This window comes from Apteryx rowi, unplaced genomic scaffold (assembly GCF_003343035.1).
Source record: "Apteryx rowi isolate R43461 unplaced genomic scaffold, aptRow1 scaffold_506, whole genome shotgun sequence".
NCBI lineage: Eukaryota > Metazoa > Chordata > Aves > Apterygiformes > Apterygidae > Apteryx > Apteryx rowi.
Genome location: NW_020450768.1, coordinates 548501 through 560664, shown reverse-complemented (window position 1 = coordinate 560664; position 12164 = coordinate 548501). Strand labels below are relative to the sequence as shown.

Genomic DNA, 12164 nt, shown 5'->3' with positions numbered 1-12164 from the left:
ACTGATTCGGAAGGACTCTCATGGCTAACAGTCATGCAAAAGAAGATCTAAAGCTCAAAGAGAATTAATCAATTACCACAGACGAAGCAGAGCCACAGTAGCTGATGGTGTATATACTCTTTTGGACAAAAATATGAGAAAAAAACTCCCTAGATCAAACTTCAATGGAAGGATATGGGATTGTCCAATACAAACAAACTTTTCATTATTGCCATCCCACAAAGAGACATACGTTAAGCACGCTCTGCACATTTCTTTTGTTCTTAGCATCCTTTCCATATTTTTTCTCATTTTTTTCTATTTATTCCAGGTACAGGTGAATGGTAAAACATTTAAACAGTGCTATAAGGCTGGGGTTTGTTTTGTTCTCTATGCCTTTCTTAACAATTCCTATCACTTCATTTCAGCATTCAGTAGCATTTAAAAAAGCAAATCAAGTTCTCATGGCTCTCTCAATCAGAACCCCAAGATCATGCTCCTGAGTGGCTGTCATCAGCTCAGAGTCCATCATTTTATGTGAGAAGTCCACGACCTTCCTGCAGTTTCCCTGGTCCCCACCTACTTTCTTCCCGTAATACAAGATTCTGTACCCTAGATGTTGTGCTGGACATCCCCTGTGCCCAGTGCCTCCTTTTGAGACATGTCATCACATATCTCTTTGGGAGCACTTTAAAAGTAGTGTTTGGCAACACTTATAAGGGTTTTATTTAAAAAATCACACATCTCTTTGGGAGCACTGTTGAGAATAGTCTGTGCTGAAGCTAAGCCATGCAATATGGGAGCAAGCAGACGTTTCAAGATAATGGCAGCGGCCAGAAAGGCCTAGGCTAAGGAATCTTGGCCTGCAGAATGCCACTTGTCTTGCAAGGGGGAAAATTCTTTGAATTAGCAGCTGTGTAGTCTGTCAGCAACCAGTCAGCGTGGGATATAACACGTATTTCAGTTTCAGCAGACAGGAGACCCTCATAAGGGAGCCTGCATCTGGCTAAGTCAGTAGAAGTGACACTAAGGTCATCTKGCCTGGAAGTTTGGAAGTTTCCTTTCACATTTTTTATGATCACTTCCACCGCAGGAATAATGACACTGAGTTAAAAAAAAAAAAAAAAAAGCAGTTTAGAAAAAGGCATTTGGATTATTCTCAAAATCTAGCATGGAAGTTGTAATTTAATAAGCTATCATTACCATCTGCAAAAAAAAGACTTATTTGGCAAAGTCTATTTCTGTGCAAGAGGAGGAGGAGAAAATGTGAGAGAGCTTTGGATAAGGCAAACATCAGACATGTGGAAGCTAACCTAGCTCACATTGATGCCTAGATGAATGAGGAGCAACACCAGAAAATGAGCACTACAAAAACAGATCTGACTAAGAATGCGAGTCACTCTCAGGGCTGACCATTAGAAAATAGAAAAATACATGTATAAAACACCGTGTATAACTACACTGAGTTAAGCCTTCAAATAGACAGAGTAAATTGCTGTACTGGAAAGCAATCAAATATCGTATGTAAAATTGACAATGGGCATCAATCAGCTGGTTGAATAACAGAAGTTTCAAATGCAGTTTCTCATTTGAATAAAATAATCTCTCACTGATCACATCTTTAGCAGTGAATCCTGTTTGTCCAGCACACGCTTCCTTCCAATAAAAATAAAAAGGAGTTGTTTCAATTTTTATGGAACTATGAAGATGTCATTCAATAACGCTATTCTTGAGACTCATGCAAATTCATATGCATGGAGTAGGTAGAATTATAAATAATAAAGATTACCAATAAAGTAGAAAATACTATAATAGTATTAATAATAAACAATGCAATCATTAGCAAAGGAAAACATAAAATTAAATTAAAAAATAGTAGCAATAAAAAATAACACAGATATTGTCTTATACTCTCCAAGATAGGCCAGGGAGGCAATAACTGTAATATAAAGTTTCCTGATTCTGCTGCCAGTACTACCTGATTAGACAAGGCTTAAAATTGAGTGTAAGCATTTGAAGAGTTTCTGTGTTTTTTACACCATATTTAGAACATAAATATATTTGAGAGTCACAGGTAAAGGGTTTTAGAGAACTATTTTTTTTTAACTGATTGATAATGGAATTTTAAACATAATTATGAAGCTAAAGATTAGAGAAGATTAAAATATAATCATTACAAAATTATGATGAATCATTTCTTATGGTTTTGCAGTTAGTTTCAGACTAAAAGTGTCCAATTTGTGTTCCCATGCATACCTCTTCAAAGAATAGATTCATTTGGTCTAGTGCTGCAATGTGGCTCCTTCAGGAGTGGAATATGGCAAACAGCCTCCATAAAATCACATGACTATTCTGATTTACAGTAGTACTGAACAAAGGTAATTAACATCAGGTAGATTTTTACAAGACTCTTGGTCCAGCTCCCTATCCTCATCACCTAAACTTGCATAATTATAAACAGCAGGCTTAAGGATTTGTCTTAAGGTTTGTCTTCCCTCTTACAATTGTGCAACTCTACAATTCCTATCAGCTTCAGCAGCACCTGGATTCATTTATCAGAATTTATCATTTATCAGAAGATGATCTAAAAACTACACAACTAGTAGGCACATGACTTCCCTCCTTTCATCTTTTCCTCTTACACCTCTCCAACTGCTTCCCAGGAGTGTTGCTCCCCATCACTGCCTCCAGGAAAAGAAATTTTAAACATATTTTGTATTTAAATTCAATAGGGAGAGTTGGTTTGACAGCATTCCATTTCATCCCTTTCACTCATTTAAATTCCAGTGCTACTTCCCTTCCCCATCTCTATTCTTTCATGCACAGCCCTTGAAGACTTTTCAGCAAGTTTACACACACACACAGAAGTATTCTGTTTCCCCAACTAGGCCAAGTTTTTTAAGAAATAAAACACATTAAGCATTAACATGGGAACAAATAATTAATTAATTAATATGGGAACAAGCTGATATCACTCTAGTGAACTAATGGCAAGAGCAGTGGGCTTGATTGCAGTCCCTCTTAAAAACATGTTAATCAGTAGGCATGCCAGGGTCATCCAAGAAGATGCACTGCTATAGAACTGTTATCAGAGAGATGCATCATGCCAAGCTTTTCAGAAGAGAGTATTTAAAGTTCATAGTGCTGAATCCTCCAAAACAAGTCAAAGTGCAGCTGGTACAAGCTTTGAGCAAAGGTGCATACTCTAAGACCCTAATCATTCTTCTCTGCTCTTGGGCTGTCTGGGTACTAAGCCAGGTCCTAGCACAAATGAAAGCAGTGGAATTCTTCTACCTTTGTACAAAACCAACTTACTACTTTCGGAGAATACATAGGGTATTTTTTTCATTATATCATATAAAAGGAAGACTGCTCTAGAAACAGAGGGTAACATTTTTCCGAAGCACATGGATAAAAGATCTGGCATAATTCCATTTTTCAAATGCAATCAGGTATCTCCAGTGATGAACACAAAAGCAACAGAGGGACACAGCTAGACAACTTTTTGATGCACTTGCATTTTTGGTACCTAAAATGGCACCTAAAGAAAATCACATGGACAAATCAAAATGATCTATTAATAATGCAGGAGGATGCTGGTTAATACCCTTTTCTGTTTTTGAACCAGTTGTTCCAGTTCTTGTTCTTTCAACAGGAGCTTGCATTCCAGCTCTCGACTGTAGCACTGAAACCTCTCAGTGTCCTGCAAAATCCAAAGAGGAAATTAATTAACAGACAGCACAGTTTGTCAGCAGGAGGAGACAGGAGTCAAGTATGAAAATAATAGGCAAGCTTCTAACAGTGAACATAACTAGCTACTGAACTAACTCAATCCAGAGATGCTATCACTCATGATACTAGATTCTAAACTTGTGTAAACTGGTGTAGTTCCATCAGCCTCAATGACTGCAGTTGCTAGAGCAAATGCTGGTTGCACATGAGTAGATCTCAAGCCTTTACAAACTGGAGGCAGAACTTTTAAGAGGCTTTAATAGCCTCTTGTCTTTGGCACTTTGAGCCTTTATCTATGGGATTTAGGAGCTTAAATCTCTTAGCCAACTAAATCAACGAAGCTACAAACCAGTCTTTCATCTCCAGCCACACGTACCCTCCTCCTCTCTTACACTGGCATTCTTGCTCAGGCGATCCAACAGTGCACTGGTTCAAAGAGCTAAACCAGCAGAAAAAAACAGCAAAAAGTGAACAGTTTTTTGCCTGTTTATTTTCCTGAACTAGACAACCACTGATACAGGGAAATAACGAGAATGCACAGATAGAACCAACTTGGACCAATTTAAATTTTCAGAGAGCCATATACAAAGTATCTGGATTGGTATGGGTGACACAGGCTGCTGCCACATCACAGCTCAGGCTAAGTAAAAGAAACAATACCTGCTACCTTTAAAATCCATCACTAACAACAATTTAATTCAAGTAAATTCACAGAAGTTCCACTGGCATAAGCAAGCAATCTGGGCCTCAGAATCTGCAATACCCTTAGCAATGATATCAGTCTGTTAATTGCTTTGCTATCTAAGTATCCTGTAATCATTGGGAACTCCCAATCCTATTCGGGAGGACTACTTCAGACCCTCTTCAGCTGGGACAAATTGTCAGACCTTCCCTGAGTAAAATGGAGTTCCAGCAGTTCATACAAGCTGAGAATCTGTCTTCTTCCCCCACAACAAGCTCCTCAGGAACTTGGCCTCTAAACAAAAAAATCAAAATTCCCTCAAGAAAGCAGTGAGCACAGGAATGGTTCCTACACATTGGGTTTTGTTTTTTTTCACCCTCCAGCAATATACTTAATGGGGTAATCAAATGCATGTTAACTGGCTGCTTACATGGAAGAATGTATATCCAAATGACTAACTAACTGCCCTTTTTATACAGCCTTCAGTCAGCAGGGTACTAAATATCTTAAATAGCAATAATGTGTACTTATTTGGTTCTTAACAATTTCTTTTAATATATTTTTCAAATGCTGCTCTTCAGTCCAGTCATAATAATTCCCTTTCCATAAGGAATCAGTGCATCTCTCCAGGCTGTTGAGTCTTTGTTAGTCTTTGTGTTAGAAAGAAGTTAACAATCAGAACTCCCCACATCCCCAAATTAGTCATGCCAAGAAACAGTACTTCTGGAGTGGCTGACAGCCATTAGTGTGAATGCTGACTAAACTGTAGTTTCAGTGGTGAGCTTTAATACAAAGGCTAATACAAATATAATACAAATACTTTAATTGTAATTTTATTTTATTTTATAATTAATCTATAATAATTTAATAATTAATTTAATTGTACAATACAAATACTTTAATATAAAGAGATGGCTCTACCTCAAAGATACAACTAATTAGGAGATGCAAAGATCATTTCTTATAGAAAAGAGACTTTTTGTTGTTTCAGGATTTTCAATGAAACTTCAATTGTGTGCTATTAAGAGTATATAAACCAATTCTTCCATAGCAACTGCTGCCAGGTAAAGTTGCAAATGCTTTATATCCTTCAGCAGACATAGACACTTTATATTAGGGGATCATCTCATCCACCACTGAAATCTGTTTTCTGTCTGGAATGGAAAAAAACTGAAATTTATGGGTCAGTTTCACTATTGTGGCAGGCAAGTGAAAAGACTGACTCAGACAATTGACTTAAGCTCTAATCACATGGAAATGTGTTTCCACAAACTGGAAACACAGTTAATGTTGGGAAAGAGAAAATACTTCATACACTTTGACCACACAGAGATTTTTCAGATATGATATTTAATGGACAATGGAGCTGATAATTAATGGATATGCACTAGTTTTGCCAAAGTTTTCCGTACTATGTGTTGTATGAAAACATTATTGTTTTCATTTTATGAGTGCTTCCAAGGAAACAAAAAGGCATGAGACACTAGCTCATGATTGGTTGTCCCCGGCTACCCAGAGAAGCAGTGGAATCTCCAGCACTGGGATACTCAAAATTCAACTGGACAAGGCCAGTTATCTGTTACTCCTCTTCAGTGAGATAATTATCACCTTTCCCCAAAAACCAGCTATTACAGAACATGACAGGATTAGTGCTGCTGTGAACAATCCCAGAGATCATTGTTCCTGGTCATGACCAAAAGTTGGACCAGTAGCAGCACTGATAACACAATGAGACAGTAGTTTGGTTGACATCCAAAAGAATACTGGCCTCTGCTGCATACCAACCACTGAGCACAGTGCAGCTATACTCCTCCAAGGAGTCACTCAGTTTGAAGTTGCAGAGCATGGGAATAGTGCAAACACAGCAGTGAGGCAAATGATGCTTTCTCTTATTCTGTTGTGAAACACATTTTGGGGGCTTTCATTTCAAACTCAGAATGAGTATAAAACCACTGGAAATGGGAGCAGAATCTATGCCTGCAAAAAAAAAAAAAAAAAGAGACACTCACTTTCAAGATAAACTGTTCTTTCTCTTTTTTGATTTGCTGCTCCATTTCCTCATAGAGATGCTGAATTTCTTCATCATAAGCAGCAATTTTCCTAATAAGAGATAAAAGCATACTGAGTGGGTCTTTGTAGCATTACTTCAAGCCATGGCTCACAATTACCAGCTAAGTACATTTCTGCTTTAACACAGGACACCAGGGAATGAGCCCAAACATAAGAAAAGAATAATTTATGTGCAGGAAGGTCAGAGATTAATTTTTTTTTCCATGGGAAGAAAGCTTCGACAGCTCAAAGCCTAACAAAGCTACACATTTGATGTTTTCATACAGCTGTTCATTATGCAGTTTTAATGACTGCTGAACCATAGTTTCAAGGAACGCAGAGCTTCCATGTGACACTAGCAACAATACCAGAGCCTAAGTTTCCCAACTAAAAGGCTTGCAAGTATTTTCACTGCAACTTCACTGTTTGCTGTGGGATCGCACTGTTCACCATTCAAGAACTCTCAGTGGGAGAGGTACCCCATCACATCCAAGAAGTGTTAGCCTGAATGGACTGCCTGAAAGTCCTTCCTGAAGTCTGTCTGTCTTCCTGTCTAACAGCTTTGGTGAAATGAATTTTAAAAGCCCAGTGGGAGAGCAGAAATAAATATGCTGCGCACAAGTATGTGTGACTGTAGGAGAAAGGAAGGACAAAGACTACTTTTTCAATATCATATTGAAATAAATATCATTGCATTTTGATGGACAGAGGATTAAATTATGCTTATGCTCCAGTTTGGGCAGAAAGCTTTTAACCTTTGAAAGGGAATGAGAAAGCTGTTTTGTTCTGCTTTTATTTTATTTTCATTAATGCAGGAACTGAAAAACAAAAATCATTTTGCATCAAGCTCAGTAGACAGCCTATAAAGATTTTTAATAGAGATTAACAGGGCTTTTTTATTACACTACTGTATATTCCTCCATATCCCTCTTGCTAGAGCTATTCCTTGAACAATTTGCAGAATGCATCTGTTACAAATAAACTACATAACTTCCTAAGGCATTCACATCAATAAGAGCAAGACAAGGAATATACAGGAGAAAAAAAGCTGCTAATTTTGTAATTTGGGGGACCTACTATGTTTTTTTACTTAGTGTTCTACAAATTCTAAGTTTTCACTTATTAAAGACCTGTTTCTCTTTTCATTTAAAGCACAACAAATCAGAAAGCAGCTTCAAAAAATTCACCCAAGCTAACAGGAGTAAGAAACATCAGACACAAGTCTTTCTTCCACCCTTCCAAACATCATAACAATTGACATACCAGCTTGCAATTTTTAGTCACAGGTTAGAATGGAGCGTACATTTTCTCAGGACTGACATTAGCAATAAACAAGTATCAGCCTACACTGATCTGAGGAAAACGTAACTCCTTAGTGCTGATTCCCTATACCCTTTCAAGTCACGCTGTCATACACATTTTTGCAAACTCAAACTAGGTAAGAAAAGCAGCCTAGGCAAAAACCTCTTCATGCTATTGTGTGGCTTAAATAGAGAGTGCTAGAAAATCCAGAAGCACTTTTTGCTCTCTTACTCTTCTTATATTAAGTCAGGTCACGTTCTGATCTCAGGTTGCATTTTCTTAAAATTAAGAAAATGACTCATAAGAAATTAGCACTCGTTAATGGAGTAAAATGACACCAATTCATAAAGAATTAACAAATATTTAGATGCTAAATATAAATTTAGGTATGCTAAGATCATAACTAAAAATACTGTATTCATGTAGTACAATGTCATTTTGATCAGGGCTAGGCTGATTATGTAATGAAAAACCCTACTACTTTGCAGAGGCAGAACACACTGCACAGCAGTCAGTGTTTCATGAGAATTGTAAGTGAATTTCTTTGCTTCTGGGAGATGAGGAGAGTAACTTTAGTGCTGTACTAATAACCTGCTGATCTAGATATTTGTTTCCTCTTGTGTTTGGAAGCAAAGGGTATGGCAGTACTATGAGGACTACGTCCAGGAGCTAAATCTGAATGCAGGAATCCTTCCTTTTTTAATTGGCCTGGCACACAAGCACATGTCAGTTCTGCAGGCTGAATATTCCCCACCATTTGTTCATGGCTTACCGTTCTTAACACTGGTCAAATTAAACGCAAGTATAACACAATTATAAGTAATGTAATCAACAAGCAATAGAACAAAACAATCTAATATATTAGTTGGCAAATATTGCCCACATTCAGTCAGGGAATAATAATGAAAACCATAAGGTCATATCATTTGTTAAGTGAAAAATGCAAAATATGTCTTGATTAAAACCCCTATTCCCTTGGATCAAACTATCCAGTTTTAATCAATGTGTAACTTCAGTAATATTTGATAATGTGATCTTTCTCTTTCCAGTAATGCTGTGGAATAAACAGCAAGGAAAGGAAGATGGTGTTGTTTTTTAGCACATTAACCAAAATGGAATGTTACATGAGTTCGCTGAGTTCAGGATCAGTACACTCACAAGGATTTAATTTCTGCCAATTAAAGTAGCTGCCATGTGAATCGTTTGAGCTTCACAGTTGCTGTTCATGCAGTTCCTGGCTGAGCAGTTCTTCTTTAACCTTAAACATGTAGTAACTTGAGCATTCTTTAGACTAATCATCTGAAATGTTGATTCACTTCTTCTTCCACTGAAGGTGGACTCTGATACTGTCCTGTGCTGTAGACATGTACATACTGTACTGTGTCTGTAGAGAAGTCAATTCACCCTTCCCTTCCTGTTTACCATTTTGTTTATCTTCTCTGTATTGAACTCTGTTGTTTGAAACACAGTCCACCTCTTTGCTAGATTTGTTTCCTTAAATGCAGAGTACATCAGGAGACAGAGCTAATGGCAGTTGAAGATTTTATCTGCCATTATAATAAAAAGGTCTTTCTTTCATCTGTTTTAAGCTGACTTCCTGCTAGTTTTACTAAATGCTTCTTGGTTCTAACACTAGGGATTTGAAGAAAAACAGTTCCTCATTCAGCCTATCCAGTGCTTTCATCATATCCCACCCCAGCCTTTTTTGCTCCACACTCAAGGGACCCCACCTTTTTAACCTCCCTTCTCAAAACCACTGCTCCATCCTCTGAATCATTCAGTTGCTATCCTCTGTGCCTTTTTTCATTCCACTATGTCCTTCTTGAGTTGCAGAGACCAGAACTGCATTCAGTCCTGAGACGTGAGTTCACCAAGATTTTAGAGTGGCAAAAACACACTTTGTCCTTTTCTCAGTCTCTCCTTCTCCTCCAACATTTTACCGGTTTTTTTTGGCTACCAGTGCACCCTGAGCTGATGATTTCAGGGAACTCTCAGCAATGACTCCAAGGCTTTTTTCCTGAGTTGTAACTGCCGTTTCCAAGCTCAACATCATGTAGGCATGACTTGGATTATTTTATCTACTCCACATTTATCAACAAAGAAGTTCATATGCTACTTTTTCACCCACTCAGTACATCATCCTATCATTTAAAAAGTATCACTGCCAAATTTAAGAAGCCATCTAATTTTAAATTAATATTTAAAATTAAATACAAGTATCAGAAATCAAGGAGAACTAACTTAACCTGGCAAACAAAAATTGTATATAATGTACAGATGCCAAAAGCATAATGGATGAATGTATAGAGCTACTATTACACAAGTTCAGTGCACAGCTTAGCTACTGCTGATTCCAGCACCAGAGCATATATATATACAATATTCGGCCTGATATGTTACTGTAGTAAAAGTCTCTCACTTTAGTTTAAATCAAAAGAAATAAAGAAACAATCCCAGATTTTAAATAGGAGGAAGCTAGACAAAATAACTATCATGTTCTCTTTTTGCCTTAAAATCTACAAATGTAGAAAACAGCACATCATTAATTTCTTTGTGATTATAAACACCAGTGAGGAGAAGAACACCATTCTAGGATAAAAACACTGCTGTTTGCTTTGTTTTCCTTAAAGCATATATCAGCAGTCTTCCAAATGTTGTTCTACTGGACTAAAATTACAGATCAGCTTATAGAAGAAACCTGCCCATGGTTATATTGGTACAATATTCAGTTTGAAGTACTACTACTGAAAACTTCTGTGAGTGTATCAGAAACATATTTGATTTCTGTTTACAAACTGTCACTGAAACTCTTTAATTAAGGGACCACAGTAGCAGTAAGCATCTTCTCGAGTAATAATCTTCGCTGCTTAAGTGTGTGTGTGTGTGTGTGTGTGTGTGTAATACTGGGGTTAGCTTAATATCTGACAAACCCAGAGATGTTCAGTTTACCTGAAATACCAAGGCAGACCTTTAATAGTAGAATTATGGCCTGTTACTAAGTAAGTAAAATAGTTACAGAATCACAGAATGGTTGAGGTTGGTAGGGACCTCTGGAGATCATCTAGCTCAAGCAGGGTCACCTAGAGCATGTTGCACAGGATCGTGTCCAGGCGGGTTTTGAATATCTCCAGAGAAGGAGACTCCACAACCTCTCTGGGCAACCTCTTCCAGTGCTCTGTAACCCTCACAGTCAAGAAGTTTTTCCTTATGTTCAGATGGAACTGTCTGTATTTTGTGCCCGTTGCCTTGCATCCTGTCGCTGGGCACCACTGAAAAGAGTCTGGCTCCATCCTCTTTACACCCTCCCTTCACATACTTGTACACGTTAATAAGATCTCCTCTGAGCCTTCTTTTTTCCAGGCTAAACAGGAGCAGCTCTCTCAGCCTTTCCTCATAAAAGAGAGCTGCTCCAGTGCCCTCATCATCTCTGTAGCCCTTCGCTGGACTTGTTCCAGTAGTGCCACATCCCTCTTATACTGGGGAGCCCAGAACTGCACACACTACTCCACATGTGGCCTCAGCAGGGCTGAGTCGAGGGGGGGGGGGGGGAGGAGGCTCACCTCCCTCCACCTGCTGACAACACTCTTCCTGATGCACCCCCCTCCCCAGGATACCTTGGCCTTCTTGGCCACAAGGGCACATTGCTGCCTCGTGCTTAACTTGGTGTCCAGCAGCACTCCCAGGTCCTTCTCTGCAGAGCTGCTTTCCAGCAGCTCAGCCCCCAGCCTGTCCTGCTGCAGGGCCTTATTCTCCCCTCGGTGCAGGACCCTGCAATTGCCTTTGTTGAACTTCAGGAGGTTCCTGCCTGCTCATCTCGCCAGCCCCCTCTGACCAGCAGCACGGCTCTCTGCTGCATCAGCCACTCCTCCCCGGTTTGTATCATCAGCAAACTTGCTGAGGAGGCACTCTGTCCCTTCAGCCAGGTCGCTGATGAAGAAGTTGAGCAAGACTGGACCCAGGACTGCCCCCTGGCGCGGCGACGCTAGCTACAGGCCTCCACCTAGACTCTCCACATCAGTGGAGCACAACCCTCTGAGCTCTGCCAGCCAGCCAGTTCTCAAGCCACCTCACCGGCCACTCATCTAACCCACGCTTCCTGAGCTTACCTATGAGGATGTCACAGGAGACAGTGTGGAAAGCCTTCCTGAAGTCAAGGTCGACAACATCCACTGCTCTCGCCTCATCTACCCAGGCAGTCATTCCAGCATAGAAGGCTATCAGATCGGTTAAGCATCATTTCCCCTCGGGGAAGGCACGCTGACCACTCCTGCTCGCCTTCTGGTCCACCACAGCCTTAGAGATGGCCCCCAGGACGAGCTGCTCCATCACCTTTCGAGGGATGGAGGTGAGCCTGACTGGCCTGTAGTTCCCTGGGTGCTCCTCCTTGCCCTTTTCGAAGAGTGGGGTGACGCTGGCTTTC

General features: G+C 39.4%; 1 protein-coding gene across 4 annotated transcripts in view; it reads right to left on the bottom strand.

The window, feature by feature from the left end:
* Window positions 1–12164, bottom strand: part of CRACR2A (calcium release activated channel regulator 2A) — a 69177-nt gene that overhangs the window by 29788 nt on the left and 27225 nt on the right. For all 4 annotated transcript variants that reach the window (XR_003255802.1, XM_026079950.1, XM_026079951.1 and 1 more), the window contains exons 6-7: window positions 6403–6493; window positions 3587–3682 (exon numbers count right to left, since the gene is read on the bottom strand). Coding sequence is in view for 3 of the 4 variants with exons in the window: in XM_026079950.1 (XP_025935735.1) it covers window positions 3587–3682; window positions 6403–6493 (187 nt within the window). In the remaining variant the exon portion in view is untranslated. The remainder of the gene's footprint in view (window positions 1–3586; window positions 3683–6402; window positions 6494–12164) is intronic.